The sequence below is a fragment of the Strongyloides ratti genome, scaffold srae_chrx_scaffold0000002 (assembly GCF_001040885.1).
Source record: "Strongyloides ratti genome assembly S_ratti_ED321, scaffold srae_chrx_scaffold0000002".
Lineage (NCBI taxonomy): Eukaryota > Metazoa > Nematoda > Chromadorea > Rhabditida > Strongyloididae > Strongyloides > Strongyloides ratti.
Genome location: NW_020171510.1, coordinates 1,357,450 through 1,373,868, shown reverse-complemented (window position 1 = coordinate 1,373,868; position 16,419 = coordinate 1,357,450). Strand labels below are relative to the sequence as shown.

General features: G+C 20.3%; 4 protein-coding genes across 4 annotated transcripts; 2 read left to right on the top strand and 2 right to left on the bottom strand.

The window, feature by feature from the left end:
• Positions 1-110: 110 nt before the first annotated feature.
• Positions 111-2,071, bottom strand: SRAE_X000129300 (Astacin-like metalloendopeptidase; the record flags this gene model as incomplete). Its single annotated transcript, XM_024647318.1, has 2 exons — positions 111-1,964; positions 2,015-2,071. The coding sequence occupies 2 exons, from the start codon at positions 2,069-2,071 to the stop codon at positions 111-113; spliced, it is 1,911 nt and encodes a 636-aa protein (XP_024498757.1).
• Positions 2,072-3,587: 1,516 nt separating this feature from the next.
• On the top strand, positions 3,588-5,514 carry SRAE_X000129200 (TPM domain-containing protein; the record flags this gene model as incomplete). Its single annotated transcript, XM_024647307.1, has 2 exons — positions 3,588-3,795; positions 3,875-5,514. The coding sequence occupies 2 exons, from the start codon at positions 3,588-3,590 to the stop codon at positions 5,512-5,514; spliced, it is 1,848 nt and encodes a 615-aa protein (XP_024498756.1).
• Positions 5,515-8,732: 3,218 nt separating this feature from the next.
• SRAE_X000129100 (Dual specificity phosphatase, catalytic domain and Protein-tyrosine/Dual specificity phosphatase domain and Protein-tyrosine phosphatase, catalytic domain and Dual specificity phosphatase, subgroup, catalytic domain-containing protein) lies at positions 8,733-10,655 on the top strand (the record flags this gene model as incomplete). Its single annotated transcript, XM_024647296.1, has 3 exons — positions 8,733-8,849; positions 8,922-9,199; positions 9,260-10,655. The coding sequence occupies 3 exons, from the start codon at positions 8,733-8,735 to the stop codon at positions 10,653-10,655; spliced, it is 1,791 nt and encodes a 596-aa protein (XP_024498755.1).
• Positions 10,656-11,288: 633 nt separating this feature from the next.
• On the bottom strand, positions 11,289-12,371 carry SRAE_X000129000 (DnaJ homolog subfamily B member 11; the record flags this gene model as incomplete). The annotated part of the gene is made up of 1 exon (XM_024647285.1): positions 11,289-12,371. The coding sequence occupies one exon, from the start codon at positions 12,369-12,371 to the stop codon at positions 11,289-11,291; it is 1,083 nt and encodes a 360-aa protein (XP_024498754.1).
• Between the last annotated feature and the right edge of the window lie 4,048 nt (positions 12,372-16,419).

Here is a 16,419-nt window from a genome sequence, read left to right as displayed (position 1 = left end):
ATATTAATTTAAAAAAAAAAGTGAAAATACAAAACAATTTGCAAAATTTTTTTTTTTTTTTGATTAAATAAATGATATTATAATATGTTAGAATAATTAAGATTTGTGATTTATTTTACTGGTCTTCCTGATCCAAAAATAACTTTATCTGAGTGATAATTAAATCCAGGATAATATGGATATATTGGTTGATTAATATTTTCATTATCACTTTGTGGAATTTCAATTGAACCATATGTACTATCAGTAGTTTTTGCTTTACAAGAATATGGTGGAACAAATTTAAATGGATCACAACACCAATTACCAACACATGGCATAGTATTACAAAATTGACGTTGTACAGCTTGCCCATATCCTTGAATACGGAAACGAATACCACAACCACCACATTGAGATGAACAACTTGACCAATATCCCCATGGACCTGATGGTATTTGAGAAGTTTCTATTGTCTTTCTTGTTGTTGTAGATGTAGGTGTAGGTTTTGTAGTAGTGGTAGTTGTTGATTCTGTTCTAGTTGATTCATCAATAGAATTTGTTGTTGTTGTTGTAGTTTGAGTTGACGTAGATATGATTTCATCAGGTGGATCATGTCTATATTCTAGTGTAAATGATGTTGATGAACCACCTTTATATATAACCATGGCAAAAGAACTTTCACTTGTAAATTCTAATTTACTAGAATATTTACAAATTCTTGCACCAGTTTGACCAATATCTTGTTTATATTTAATTTCAACATAGTTATCTTGGCATGTTGTAGCTTGTGTAAAACGTGATTCAGCCAACGTCATATATACTTTATATTTAGAATTTGGTGCTTTAATTAAAAAGTAACATGTTTGACTTCCAGATTTTGTTAATGTTTTAAGAACATTTGTTGTTTGTAAAATACCTTCACCACAAGATGCATTTTTTATGTCAACTTCTGTACAAAGTTTACCACTTAGACCTGGTGGGCATCTACATTTACTACAATCTTTTGGATCAGTATATCCTTTGTTTTCACATGGTAATTGAACAGGGCATGTTGAATTGCAATAAGCAAAATTAATTTTTTTAATATCATAAAAAGATAAACCCATTCTTTGTCCAATTGTTGTTTGATAATTTTCATCAATTGTTTCAACAGTTATTCCACGATTTGAAGAAAATGAATATGCATCATAATGCATAGCTGATCCAAGATCATAGCCAACGCCAAAATCAATCATTGTTGCACGAGATTGTTTTGTAAATTGTGAAAGATATGAAAATTGAATATTATTTGTATCAATTGTAACATAATTATCTCTATCGAAACGAGCTTGTTCATGAAAAAGTCCAAGTGAATGACCAATTTCATGAGTAACAGTTCCTAATGATGTACAACCATATCCAATTGAAATTTGTTGTGGTCCACCACTATATTTTCCAATATTAGAATAACATCCATTACCAAGAATAAATTCTAAACCGTTTCCTCTTGGCAAAGAATAAGATTGTTTAAATGTAATACATGTATTATCTTCCCATGATTTTATTCCAGCTAAAACAGCAGCAGAGTCAATACCAGTTCCTGTATTAATATAAAATGGAATTGGAAAATTTGTCCATCTTGTTGTAAGAGAACTACTAAGTGTTCTTTTTTTTCTTTCTGTATTATCATTATCATTATTAGTATTGTTTTTATCATTTTCTTTTATATTTTCTTTAACAACTTCTAATATGACATCAAATTGTTCATTAGTTAAAATAATATCTCCTTCATACAAAAAAGGATTTTCATAAGGTTTTCTATCTTTTTCAGCTTCTTCAGGCTCAATACTATCTTCTTCATAAGAAATATCATCATTTGCTTCAAATTTTCCAAAATAACGTATTTGAAGACGTCTTAATTCATCCATTTTTTTTAAATGAGTTTCTAAAGAATCTTCTGTAAAAGTAGATTTTCCATTTAAAAATTTATCTCGATGAAATTTCTTTAAATATTTAAAAATTAATAAAAATTTTTATTAAATATAAAACTTACAAATTCATATAAATAAAAAAGTGAAATTAAAATCAAAACAGACAGGAATTTTTGCATATTTCTTTAACTTAATTTATTTTTTGAAATTAAACTTTATTTATACTGTTAATCTTGACCTCTCCTTTTTATATATAACCTTTTATTATGGCATTTTACATAATTTTTACCATCAATTAGATTTTTGTCTATTTGAAAAAAGTTTTATTATTATTACTTTACTAGTGTTGTCGGAATTTGATTGGCATATTACATAGTTTTGATCTTAAGATAAATGGTAATTAAAGAATTGAAGGTCAAGTTTATTGTTTTAATCATGATCAAAATATACTTTTATAGTTTAATTTGTTAATGTTAAAATGATAAATACTTTTGATTTACTGAATAAGCAACAAAGACATTATCTTTTTATACAACAAAAATTTTTATTCATATATCCTCTTCAAAATAAAGTGTTAAAAGAGTAATTCTTTAAAAGTTTTAAATAACAAAATTTAAGTTGATTTGTTGTATTGACAAATATTTTAAAAGTAGATAGTTTAAAAACGGTTTAATATTATAAAAGATATTCTAGGTATATATAAAACTGTTTAAATATAAGAAAAAAAAATTTCAAGATTTTTTGACAATTCAATGTCATTGATTTAAAAAAAAAAAAGAATAACTAAAATTAAAATTTTTGTCATTTGAATAAAAAGATTAAAATGATTAAGAAAAATATAAATTAAAATTACATAGGACCATTAATCATTCATCATTGTTCATAAAATTTTAGATTTTATTAAATTGGTTTTTTTTTTAATAATATAATATAACAAAGACAATTTTAAAATTATAACATATAGTAATTACCATTCCATGCTGTTAATTTGTATAAAAAAAATTAATTGTATCTGATTTCATTTTCTATAAAATTAAAAAGTAAAAATGCCGAATATCATAAATCTTTTCTTTTTATAAAAAAAATTTGAAAATATTTTACTGTTTAAGAAATATATTGAAAAAAAAAATAATATCTATATTTAAATTTGTTTTATTTTTAAACACATCATTTAGATCCTCTTGAATTTTATATTGTTATAAACAACGATGATTCTCTTGAAAATAAAGAGATAACTCTTATTGCGCGAATATCTAACTTGTAAGAAATTATAATTTATCTTTTAAAATTGACCGTCTCCTCAAAATATTATCTTTGAAGCTTGATATGACAGAGTACTGTTTAATATTTTTACATCAACATTTTAAGAATTACCGCGACTGGTAATAAAGCTTATTCCCACTAAATAAAATATCCCACTCTTATTTAAATTAAAATCTTACAAATATATATCTTTTCAAGTGATTCTTTAATTATTATAATGAAGAAAACTTTATTAAAAGTAGGTAGCCAAAATTAAGTTTATTACTAAAATTATTTAACATACCTCATTAGATAATTAATTTTATAATTATTTATCATTAATTACTTATACTAAAAATTTTTATTTATTTATTTTGACATTACATTATAATCAACCTTTTTTTACCATAAATTTTTTTTGATTATATGTAAGGTATTAAAAATTGTGATACTATGTTATCACTTATAAGTCTTATTTTGGCTTCTGGTAGTATCTTAAAAGGGGAAACAGAAGAATGGACTGCCGCAACATATCCAAATCCAAGTATTAATGCAGCTTTATGTAATACTTGGCAAAATGCAACATTATGTGATCCTGATCATATATTATCAGAACATTGGAGATCTGTTATCATTGAAAATATTGAAAGACAAAAAGGAAGTAAGTTTTTATTAGATATTTTTTTTTATAATTATTGTTATCTATTATTAAATATATATATTTTTTTTTATTTCTTAAGAAATATTATCATTAGACAAAATTTATACTGACTCAACTCCAAAAGAATGTTATACAAATAGTACTGTAGAAATATATGTAATATTAGCAAGAAAAATTAAAACAGCAAGTAATGAGTCAACAACAAATGATGAATTGGTAAAATTTGGTGATGATATTGTATCAAAGTATGGATTAAATGACAAAAAATGTAATAATTATGTAATGCTACTAGGTGTTGAAGCAGCTAAAATAGCATATGTTAGAGCTGGTACTTCATTAAAGTTGCCAAAAAATTTTTTTCATACTGTTTTTAATAGGACAACAAATTTATTTAGAGAAAAAAATTATATGGAAGGATTAAATAAAATTATTGATGAAATGGGTGATGAAATGGTTAATTTATTCAATGAAATTAAACAAACAACAAAAAGTTTTAATAATGAATCAATAGAAACAACTATCTTAGATACATTACCCAAAGACACCATTATTAATGCTACCTATTCTACATCCATTGATAATGAATATTCAAAAACCAATATACCAAAGTCTTTGAAATATAATATGTCTTTAAGGAAAAATTTTGAAAATGAAAATGAAATTTCATCTTATAATGGCATTAATACATACGAAGAAAATTTAATGAACGCTTTCTTTATAATTCTTATAATTTTATTTTTTATATTACTTATTTCTATTGTAGTATTGTTATTTTCACAATATTACAAAAAACATAATGATTCTGGATTAACAGATATTGTTATAGGACAATCCAAAAATACTGTTATTTCTCCACCAATTATAAATGAAGCAAAATTTAAAGATAGACATAATGATATTGAACCTGATCCAGAATTTTTAAATATGTTAAAAAGGCGTGAAAGTTCACGTTTTTCTGAAGTTATAATTCATGATTTATTAAATCAAACTAATTTAAATGAATGTAATATTGATAATGGTGTATTAAGAAGTGATAATGATATAATAACATCTACTGTCAATTCTATTACCAATACTATTCAACCAATGTTAAGTAATGAAGCTATGAAAACAGACCATTTTAATATTGAAGAGATTAAAAAAGAATTAACTGATAGTAAGCATAATTTAGATATTATTGAAGAAGTTGATGAACCATCTACATTATCATTAGATAATACAAAAAAAATAGAAAATGAAAATTTTGAAAATAAAAATATTCTTGACCAGTCATCTAATTTTGTGGAAAATGACGTAATAAATACCGATGAAAAAATAAAAATAGACACTTTAGACAATTATAATGAGGAAAGATGTGATTTATTAGTTCAAAAGAATGATGACCTAATTAAAAAAGAAAAATTAAATACTGTTTGTGATGATACTAATGATGATGACAAAAATAATATTTCTAATGGCAAAATAACTAATACAACAAATGACAATAATAAAGCAAATGGAAAAGAGGATATTGTTGAAGATATTAATATTAATAACGTTGAATCATCTAATATCAATAAAAATAATGGTAGTGATAATTTACACTTAAAAACTCATATAGATAAGAATAACAACACACAAGATGATGCAAAAAACACTTTAATACCCATAACTGCAATAAACTTAATTCCGGATGATGGAAGTATAAATATTAATGAAAATTTTCCACAAATAGAATAATACTTTAACATTATTATTTACTTTTTTTTATTTATAATTAAATATATTATATAATTCATATTTATTTATTATGTATATTTTCGATCTCTCTTATAAAAAAAGTTAGTAAATATTTTTAATTTTAATTGTTATTTCAAAGTTAAATTATTTTGTCCATTACTTTGTAATTATTTTTTTTTTTTTATAAAAAATATAATAATAAAAAAATAAAATTACTTTTTTTTAAAAAAAAATTGCTTGAATAAATTTATATAATGTTGACTTAAAAATGTAATCTCTTATTAGTTAAGTAATCATAAATATATGCATATATATATTTTTAATCTACTATTTAATTTATCATATTAAACGTTTTTTTTTTTATTTTGTAGGTATTGATAAATTTAAAATGCTTCTTAATAAATTTTTTTATACATTCCCTTGATAACTGTCATCAAAATAAAGTATTAGATGGGGATATATTTATTAGTTTGTATAACATATGACTATGCTTGGTTTTTAATGAAATGTAAATAAAATAGTTTGTATCATCAAAACTGATTATTGTCTGTTATGTAAACTAACAAACACATTAGAAGCCCCATTCGTGTACAAAAATGATTTGTCAAAAAAAGGTGAACTTAGTATAATGAGTCATTTTCTACTATGATTATATATATAAATTTTTTTTTTCATTATATATTTAGAAAAGTTAAGAAAAATTACAATTAACAATAGATTGACAAATTTTTGATTCATTATAAATTTTAATATATTTATACTTTTATATTTACTATTTAAAAATTTTTTAACTATTTTTTAATTTTAACATTAAAGATTTTTGATCAGTAAAAATTAAAATATTTTCAATCTATTTCTTATACATAATCTTCTTTATATTATATTTTAAAATTAAAAATTTATAATCTTAAATGTACAAAGATATTAGTATATAATAACATTAAGATTTTTGTTATACATTATATATTATTTTAAACTTATAATGAATATTTATATTTCTATTTCATATTTAATATTATTAAAAAAAAATTTAATATTTTAAGGTTCTTTTTTATATATAAATATTTCTATAATTATTATAATATAAAAATTTTAATAAAACTGTTAAAAATATTATTTTATAAAAAGTTATAAATAATCTAATTTTTAAAAAATTATTATTATTTAAGAAGTATCTCATTATATAGTAATATATCAATTTTACTATTAACTATCTTTTTTTTTATAAACAAAATTATTCTTTAAAATATTAATAAATGTTTCATTGAATTTATTCACCATATGTATGAGTAATAAGTTACCAGGTATATAAAATGAGCACAAATTACACATAGATGTTTAATTGAATAAAATTATATTTTATTTTTTAGTTAAAATTTTTATCGTATACATGTATATATATATATATATATATAATAATGATTTGGTCATTTAAAAATGAATGACTCATAGGGAGTGTTTAAATTGTATTATAAATATATTTAACAAAAAAATCACACGATTACTTATATATATAAATATATATACATATTTTTTTTTAACAGTCTACTAAAAAAGTGAAAGAAAATATTTTATTAATCATATTTTGAGTAATTAACAATTATATACTTAAAAATTTATATATATATATATTTAAGTTAAATCTTTTAGATATTTGCTAAATTTTATTTAAAATAATCATATTAATCATTAATTCATTGTCTACTATATTGATGGAAAGTATTAAAAAATAATTATATGATTATAAAATATAATAATGTTTAAATAGAGAAAAGTGATAAACTATAATTTATTATTAAATTGTTAAATGTAATTAAAAAAATTATCTATGACTAATGTTTTTATTTTAAAAAATTTCCACTAATATAAAAATATAATTTTGTTTATATTAAAATAAACTTATTTTATTATATATTCATATGTTTTTCATATTTTATTAACAGAAGTTTTCATTATATATCTTTTAGCATTCATATAGTTAAAATTTTTTATTAAAAAATAATAAACTATATAAATTTTTTATATTTATATTTTTCTAACATTACTTTTGTTTTTGTTTACTCTTTTATATTCTTATTATTATTTTTTTTTACTAATTTTAAAATTTAAAAATATTAAAATATCATATGAAATTGTTATTGCGTAATTAGTTCATTTTATATCAGCTGTTAAGAAAGTTATATATATATATATATATTTGTATTAAGACTTTGTTTTTTTTAATAAAAAAAAATGATGTAATATATATTCTTTTTAAGTTTTTTTATCACTTAAATATAATTCATTGTGCCTGAAAAGATGTAAAATGATATCATAGTTTCTTGAAATAACCATTCTTAAATGCTTTATATAAAATTCTACTTTTAAAGATTATTAATACTATTACTATATATCTTAAGTTTCTTCTTAAATATATGAATAAATTATTTCTTTAAATTTATAAATATGTATGTATATTCTTTTTTAGTATGTAAATTTTTTATTACTATTGACATACCATTAAAAATGTATATAGACAAATTTTTAGCATATCTTTGTGGAATAACCAAAAATGTTAACACTATAAGTAAAAATAAAGCTTTTTTAAAATGTAGTAATATCTTAAAAAAAAATTTTTTTATAATATTACGTAGTTATATTCAATATACTACTATGAACATGACAAAAATCTTTTAGCAAAAATTGTGTAATTTCTAATTTTTCTTATCATAAAACTTGATTCAAAAATAATATATAGCTTTTATTTTAATAATAATACATATTTCTATATATTTTATTTCGATTTTTTTATTATTCTTTCTCTATATTATATATATATATATATTATAAAATTTTATTGATAACATCATGGAACATGTGCAAAAGTCAATAGACGTTTTATAACAAATAATCATTATCACTGAATTTATATTTATATATATTTATATATATATATATATATATATATATATATATATAAATTCACTGCGCGTACACACACATTGTCAAATTATATTATTGATTTTTGTAGTAATAAATAGAAAGGATTTATTACTTTTAATAAAACTCATCTATTACTTTAAATTCTTATTCCTTGTATTGACAATATAACATGTTTAATATAATCAAATACGTTTTTAAAAATTGTTATCATTAAGATAAAGAAGACATTCCAACAATAAATATACAATCATATAAATATATCTATAATTATTTTTATTACAGATACTTTTGCATAAATGACAAGTGAAAGACAAACAGAAATATATGGTTCCAAAGAAAAAGGTCCAACAAAAATACTTAATTTCCTATATTTAGGAAGCCAAGCGGATGCTTTAAATAATGATATTTTAAAAGTAAGTAACGTTTTTTTTTCATTTCAATGCATTATCATTCTATACAATTGGTTAATTTTTTTTTTTTTTAAGAAATATGATATAAAAGCAATCCTTAATATTACTATTCCATGTATTCGCCCCGACAAAGAGTTAATAAAAGATTCCAATTTTCTTAATATTGAATTGAAAGATAATTTTACTGAAAAAATATTACCACATTTTGAAAGGGCATTTGAATTTATTGATAAACAAAAAGATCTCAAAAATAATGTTTTGATACATTGTTTAGCAGGTATATCAAGATCGGCAACATTTTGTATTGCCTATCTTATGAAACATTTAGCAATTGACCATAGCTGTGCCTATAGGTAAAATATTTTTTTAAAAAAAAAAAATTAATTATTAAAAAAAAAATATTCTTTTTATAGTTATGTTAAAAGTCTCCGTTCATCAATCTCACCAAATTTTAATTTTCTTGGACAATTATTTGAATATGAGACAAATTTAAAAAAAGTTATGTTATTGAAACATGAAATACCAAAAATAGATATTATTAATTACTCTTCCTCATCAAAATGCGCAAATGAATGTAAAAATACTTTTATTACATTAGATAATTTTAATATAAAAGAGATACAAAGTAATACAATTATTAATGATACTACTAAATTACAATTTTTCAAAAATAAAAATGGTAAAAGACATTTACAACAGGGAACAACAACAAATTCTATATCACAAGTACTTAGGCCATCGATATTATTATTTGATAAAAATTCATCAACTCTTAAAAATGAATTACATCATGCATCCTCATCTACAACAATATTAGGGACAGATAAATTTTCACCATCAACAGAATTTGCTAATATATCTTTAAGAACTTTTAAATTGGAACCACTACCTAAGATTCCTCTTACATTTAAGGAGGAAGATGAAGAAGAGAAGGAAGTTGATAGTAAATTAAAAAAATTTACCCAAGATTCATCTTCATCTCCTATATTAGCATGTGAAAATCCTACATTTAAATTTACCACAAATTGTATCGCTTTTCATGAAACTTTTAATGAAAGTAAAAGAAAAAATTATGGAAAGAATGGGCAAAAGTTTTCTATTGATGAATTTTTAAAAAAAAGTAATAAACGTCTACGAAGACGTCTTCCTATAAATGATTCATCAAAGATATCTTCAAATAATGAATTGCCATGTAAAAAACTTTCTCTTGACCATTCTTCTTCAACAAAATCATTTAAAAGTTCGACTTATTTTAGTAATAAATTTAATCATGATAATATAATGGAAGATGATGGAAAAAAGGATAAATATGAAAATAGAAAAAATTATATAAATTTACCTAATAAAATTAATAGTACACAAATAAAACAAAAAATCCCTGGCGATGTTGAAGTAAAAGTATTAATAAAAAGCAAATCATCAGCAAATGTCGACAAAGATGGAGAGAAAGTTAATTGTCATGTGTTAAGAAAAAGTTTAACATTAATATTTAATACAGATAAACGGGAAACTTTTTCAATGGATCAAAACATTAACAATAACAATATAAATATAAATAATAATTATGATAAAACACCGCAAACCCCAACATCACGACCAATGTATCTTTCGATTAGTCAATCTCATCACCTTCATCACCAACAATTATCACCAACTTTACAACAACAAACAACGACATCTTCAAATAAATCTACAACCACTTCAAATACTATTACATCTGAACTTCAAACATCAAATCATATAAACGGGCGTGATCCTGATAAAGATTCTATTGGATCTAATAGTAGCCATGAAATAACAGTAAATTAAATATATATATATAAATATATATTTTTAATTCTTTAAAACAATAAACTAAATCTATTTAATTTTTACTTATCTTTATTTTATTTATAAAGATAATTTAACTATTTAAAAAAATATTTTTTAGTTATTTAAATTTCAATTTTTTATGAAATTTTAAATAAAATTTTTTCAAACATTTTATCATACTGTTGTTGTTATATAAATTTAAAAAAAAAAAACAATCAAAAATATATGTGAATAATTTATTAATTTTTTAATGGAAAAAAAAATAAAATACACACTCCCAGTTGGCAAGACAATATTTCAACAATAATAATAAAAAAAAAGTTATTGCGAAAAATGAGTAAAGATAGTGTCAATAATAATTGGATTGGTGAGGATTTTAAAGCAGTATGACATTTAATTTATTTGAGATAAAAAATTTTTAGTGTCATAAATATTTTCTTAAAATAAGTAGGAAATTTTTGTTCTTAATAAACAACTATATTTTAAATAATATTAATTATTTAAAACTTTCTAATTTCTTTTTTATTATTTGTCTTGAGTATTTATAAAATTCAATTATTAAAAGATTATCTTCATGTTACTGGCATTAATAGAAAAATATAGTAAATGAATTCTAATAATTTTTTACTTTTAATATCCTTGCAACCCGTTATATTCTTTAGCTACAAAAGATTGTTGCTTTAGGATTTCTGAAATTTGCTTTTTCTCCTCTTCTGATAAAGCTCCTTTTGGGAAGTCAACGTCAAATGTTATGTATAAAATTCCATATTTAGTATGATCTGTTGGATCTGGCATACCTTCATCCTTCTTACGAATACGTGCTCCTGGCCATGTTATTTTTTCTCTTGATATAGTTATTTTGTGACCATCCATATGTTTAATATCAAAAGTAAAACCAACTAAAGCTTGTTCTAATGATATCGTTACATTTGTATACAAATCCATTCCTTTTCTCTCAAATATGGGATGTTTTTCTATCTTTACTTTAAATGTTAAATCACCAGCCTCTCCTTCAATATGTGGTTCACCATCACCAGAATGTAATATTTCTGTTCCTTCTTCAACACCTCTTTCAATTTCAATATTATAATCAACATCTTCTTGTATTAATTTAACATTAGGACATTGATCACAAACTTTTACTTGATACATTTGAAATCTTCCACCACCCATATTTTGTGTTTTCATTTCATATCTACAATTACATTGTCTATGACCTGATGTCTCTTTGTATAATGATTTAACTCTCTTAATATTTAAAATGGCACCATTATAAACTTCATCTAATGTAACCCATAAATCAACATTAACATCAGCACCCTTATTTACTGTTTCCTCTTGTTCATTACCACCAAAAAAGTCACCAAAGAAACTTGAAAATGGATCATGTCCTCCACCACCTTGTTGTTGTCTATTAAGACCTTCTTCACCACTTCTATCATAAATTTTTCTTAATTTTGGATCAGATAAAACTTCATAAGCAGCACCTAAATCTTGAAACTTTTCATTAGAACTTTCATCACCTTGATTCCTATCTGGATGGAGTTCCTTAGCCAATTTTCTATATGCTTTTTTTATTTGATTTTGATTAGCATTTTTGGGTACACCAAGTATTTTGTAAAAATCTCTACCACTTTCAATTAATGTAAATAATATAAAAAGTAAAAGGATTATAAATATACAAATGTTTGACAATTTTGGTAAACCAAACATTTTTTTTTCTTCCTACAAATATAAAATAAAAATGAGTAAATGATAAAAATTTTTATTTAATAAAAGACAAATTTATATTAAACATAACTAAATATATATAATATTTTTAATAACAAAAATGAAATAAAATTTTTTTTAATTTTTAACATATAAATGTCTATATATATAATACATTAATCAAAAAGCATCTAAGAACACGTATACAAGGATGATATTACCACAATTATTTAAATTTTTCGTTTCAAGAGATGATTATACATTTTAAAAATTTCTTTTTTATAATATTCCTTTTTATAATATTTTATTATTAAGATTGTTTAACTTAAAAAGTATCATAAAAAATATTGTATAAAACATTAATTATATATAAAAAAAAAATAACTTTTTAATAATCATATAAACATTTAAAAATATATGTGACATAATCTTTAATAAAATATGATATTATTTATAAAGATTACACTATTAAAGGTAAAATATAGATAATTATTTACAATCTCAACTTTAAATAAACATAAAGTTATATTAATCAACTTTTATCATTATTTAAAAATTTATTTAATTAAAACATTTTTTTATTAAAAATATTTACTTGTACTACAAAAGTTGTATTAATCTTTAAATTAGCTGTTATCACTTAATACATGTTAAAATAATTGAAAATGTTATGTTGATGTATTAATCTTATAGTTCTTAATAAGGCCTCATAAATATAGATATAAAACACAAAGTCATAATGAATTATTAAAATTTGCATTAAAAAAATATTCTCCTAAGAAAAATAAAATTTTAATATTTTTTATTTGACATCAATATTCTTTTTAATATATCATAACAATTTGTGCTATAATGTTATTCCATAAACAAGTTTAAACAAGAGAAATATAATTGTAAACTAATAATCTGTATAATGTAGAAATTTTTTCAAAATAAAATAATAGTCAAAGTGATGATTTTTATGCTTAAAATTAATAAAAAAAATTTTTAAATAAATGCTAATAAATTTTTTAATATTCTTTGATTTCACAGAAATAAAATCATCTATAGAAATTTAATAAAAAAAATACTTTAAAGCTAAAATTTTATCTTCAATACTTTTATACAGTAGCTATATAAATAAAAGTTATCAAGTTAAAAGGTTAAATAAAAGTAAATAAATATAGTTTAGAAATCATTAAAAAACATTAAATATTATAAAAATAAAATAAATAAAATCAGGAAATAAATAACATTGTTTTGTTTAATATTTTTAGCAAAATATATACTGAGATATTTGAATTGATCTCAATATATTTTATATATTTGATTAAATTATTCCATCTTTAGAAGCTTTTTTTAGAACTATTTATTGATATATAGGTTTGTGTTTTATATATCGCAAAAACAATATTTAAATTATTTTTTTAAAAATATGCAAAATTTAAATTCTCATATTATTACAAATCATGTCATTATATTAAAAGCTAGTGGACAAAAATAATTAAGTATGTACTATTAAGTTTAAAATATAAATAATGATCCATAATATGATTTGGGTGTTGTTAATTTATAAAATAATTTTTTTCATAAGACATCTGACTTTCTACTGATACATAGTAATTGAAGAAAATTATAATTACATAATTTAAAATTAGTAAGAAAAATCCGTATTTATTAATTATATGACCGATATTTTATATTAAAAACTATAAAGAAATAATTTTTAATGTATAAATCTAAAATATTTGAAAATAAAATAACTTAATTTTATTAAAATATAAAGATATTTGTTAAATAGTTTTTGTATGTAATATATTTAACATATCAATTAAAAGAATCTATATGTGTAATTATTTTAACAATAGATAATAATTAGCGAAAATGAAAAAATTTTGCGATTTATACTTTTCTAATTTACTATATGAAAAGTGTATATATGATATAGTTATTATGACGAATAAAAAAATTGGTTCTATAAAGGTTACAAAATTTTAATAAATCAAAAAAAAAATTTATCTAATTTCTTTTTTTTATCTCTCTTTTTATTAACCATAAGTTTTAAATTTTCACAAATAGTGAAGATTCTTGGTATTTTTATAAAAATGAATTTTTTTTAATCAAAGAATCAAGAAAAAATGACTAAAAAAATATTTATTAAAAATTTTTAAAAGCATAAAATAATTCATTATAGACATAATTATGTTTAGCATTAATAACAGAAAAATCAGAGAAATAGAAACAATAAGATTAATAAAATATTTTATTCATTAAATTACACATTACAACATAAAATATAGAAAATCGACTGTGTTGGTGAAGTTTCATTATCTGTAATCTTTTTTATTGAAAATCAATCTATTAACCTTATTTCTTAACAAAATTTTTAAAAACTTAAATATATTTTTAATACTATTTTTTCATTAAGCTAAAAAATAACTTACGCATAGGTTATTATGTCTACAATAACATTAATTATTAACAATAGAAGTATAATTTTGTTATCCATAGAAGAAGTTTCTTCATGTGGCATCGGATATTCTTCTGATAAATGATTCATTTTAAAAAAAATAAAAGAATAATATAAAATTAGATAAAAAAAAACTCATATTTATAGAAATGTATACAATGATATTTTACATATATCAATATAATAAAATAATTTTCAATATATATTTATACAATATACAAAAAATGTATAATATAATTTTTTTTTTATATGGATACGTTCATATATAGTATAAAAACCTCAAGTTTAGTTACAATGATCAGTCTTGATCATAGTTGAATAATTAAAAGGTACCAATTATTGTATCTCTTTCCATATTTATGTTTCCTGAATAACAGTATTTAAAAAAGAAATAATATTTGCATAATAGTTTTTGTATATAATAAGGATAACTCTCTAATTTCATGAATACATATTTTAAATTGTCTAATTTATAGATGATAACTGTTAAATCAGAAAATAAATAGTAACAAGTATTTAGCAATTAAATTTTTAAAATAGCTTTGTATGATTAAGATTTTAAAAAATTAAACATATAATACAATTAAAAAAAAATGAAACTTCACATTATCAATTTCCTATTTCATACTATTTTTTTTGTTTAAAAATAAGTCTTTATTTCTTATACAATGATTATATGTTCGTTTTTTTTTATGGGCAACATTGTTTTTAAACAGTTATATAAGTAATAAAATTAATAGAAAAATGATAAAAGATAAATTGTTAAAATAGTATTTTTTTACAAATAAGAACATAATGACATTTAACATAAAGAAATGAAAGTCAAGAAAATAAGTCAAAAAGTTTATAAAAATATTCATTTCTACAATTATTAAATGGAAAAAAATTTATATAAATATGTATTTTCGTATTTATTTTTTTTTCACAAGTTGAATGTAAAAAATAAAATAAAACAACATAAAATTTTTTTATATTGAAAATCTATTAATTTGATTGTTTTGTAGAAATTTAAAACTTTTTAACATTTAACATTATATCAATACAACTTTTTTTTGTTGTTAAAGAAAAAATTAAATAAAAAAATGTAATAAAATCTAATCAAAATAGCATAAAAGATGATTATTATTTAAAAGCATAAAAGACGAGTGTTATCAATTCATAAAAAAAAAATTATTTTAAAAGATATAAAACATCTTATTAATACATATGAATTCTAAAATGTTAGAAATAACAAAGTGTAAATTTAACTTCAAATGTTACAATTTTCGCAATAATCAAACTTCAAACATTAGTTTTTAAATTTTTAGAAAAGAAAATTTTGTAATATTTGCAAAGTTTCCGCTAGTTTTTTTAATATTATGATATTTATTAGAAAGCTTTTTTTTTAATTACTATAATTGTTTAAAATTTTTTTTTTGCAAATTAAATACGATAGTTTTTAAATCTTTTAAAAAATTCTTATTCCTATCTTTATATGTTTTAAAAAAAATGTCAAAAATAATTTGCAAGCAAAAGAAATAACCTTGTTGATAACATTTAAAATTACACAATTTAATTTAAATTTAATATATTTTAAAGACAATTAAATTCAAAGAAAAAAAA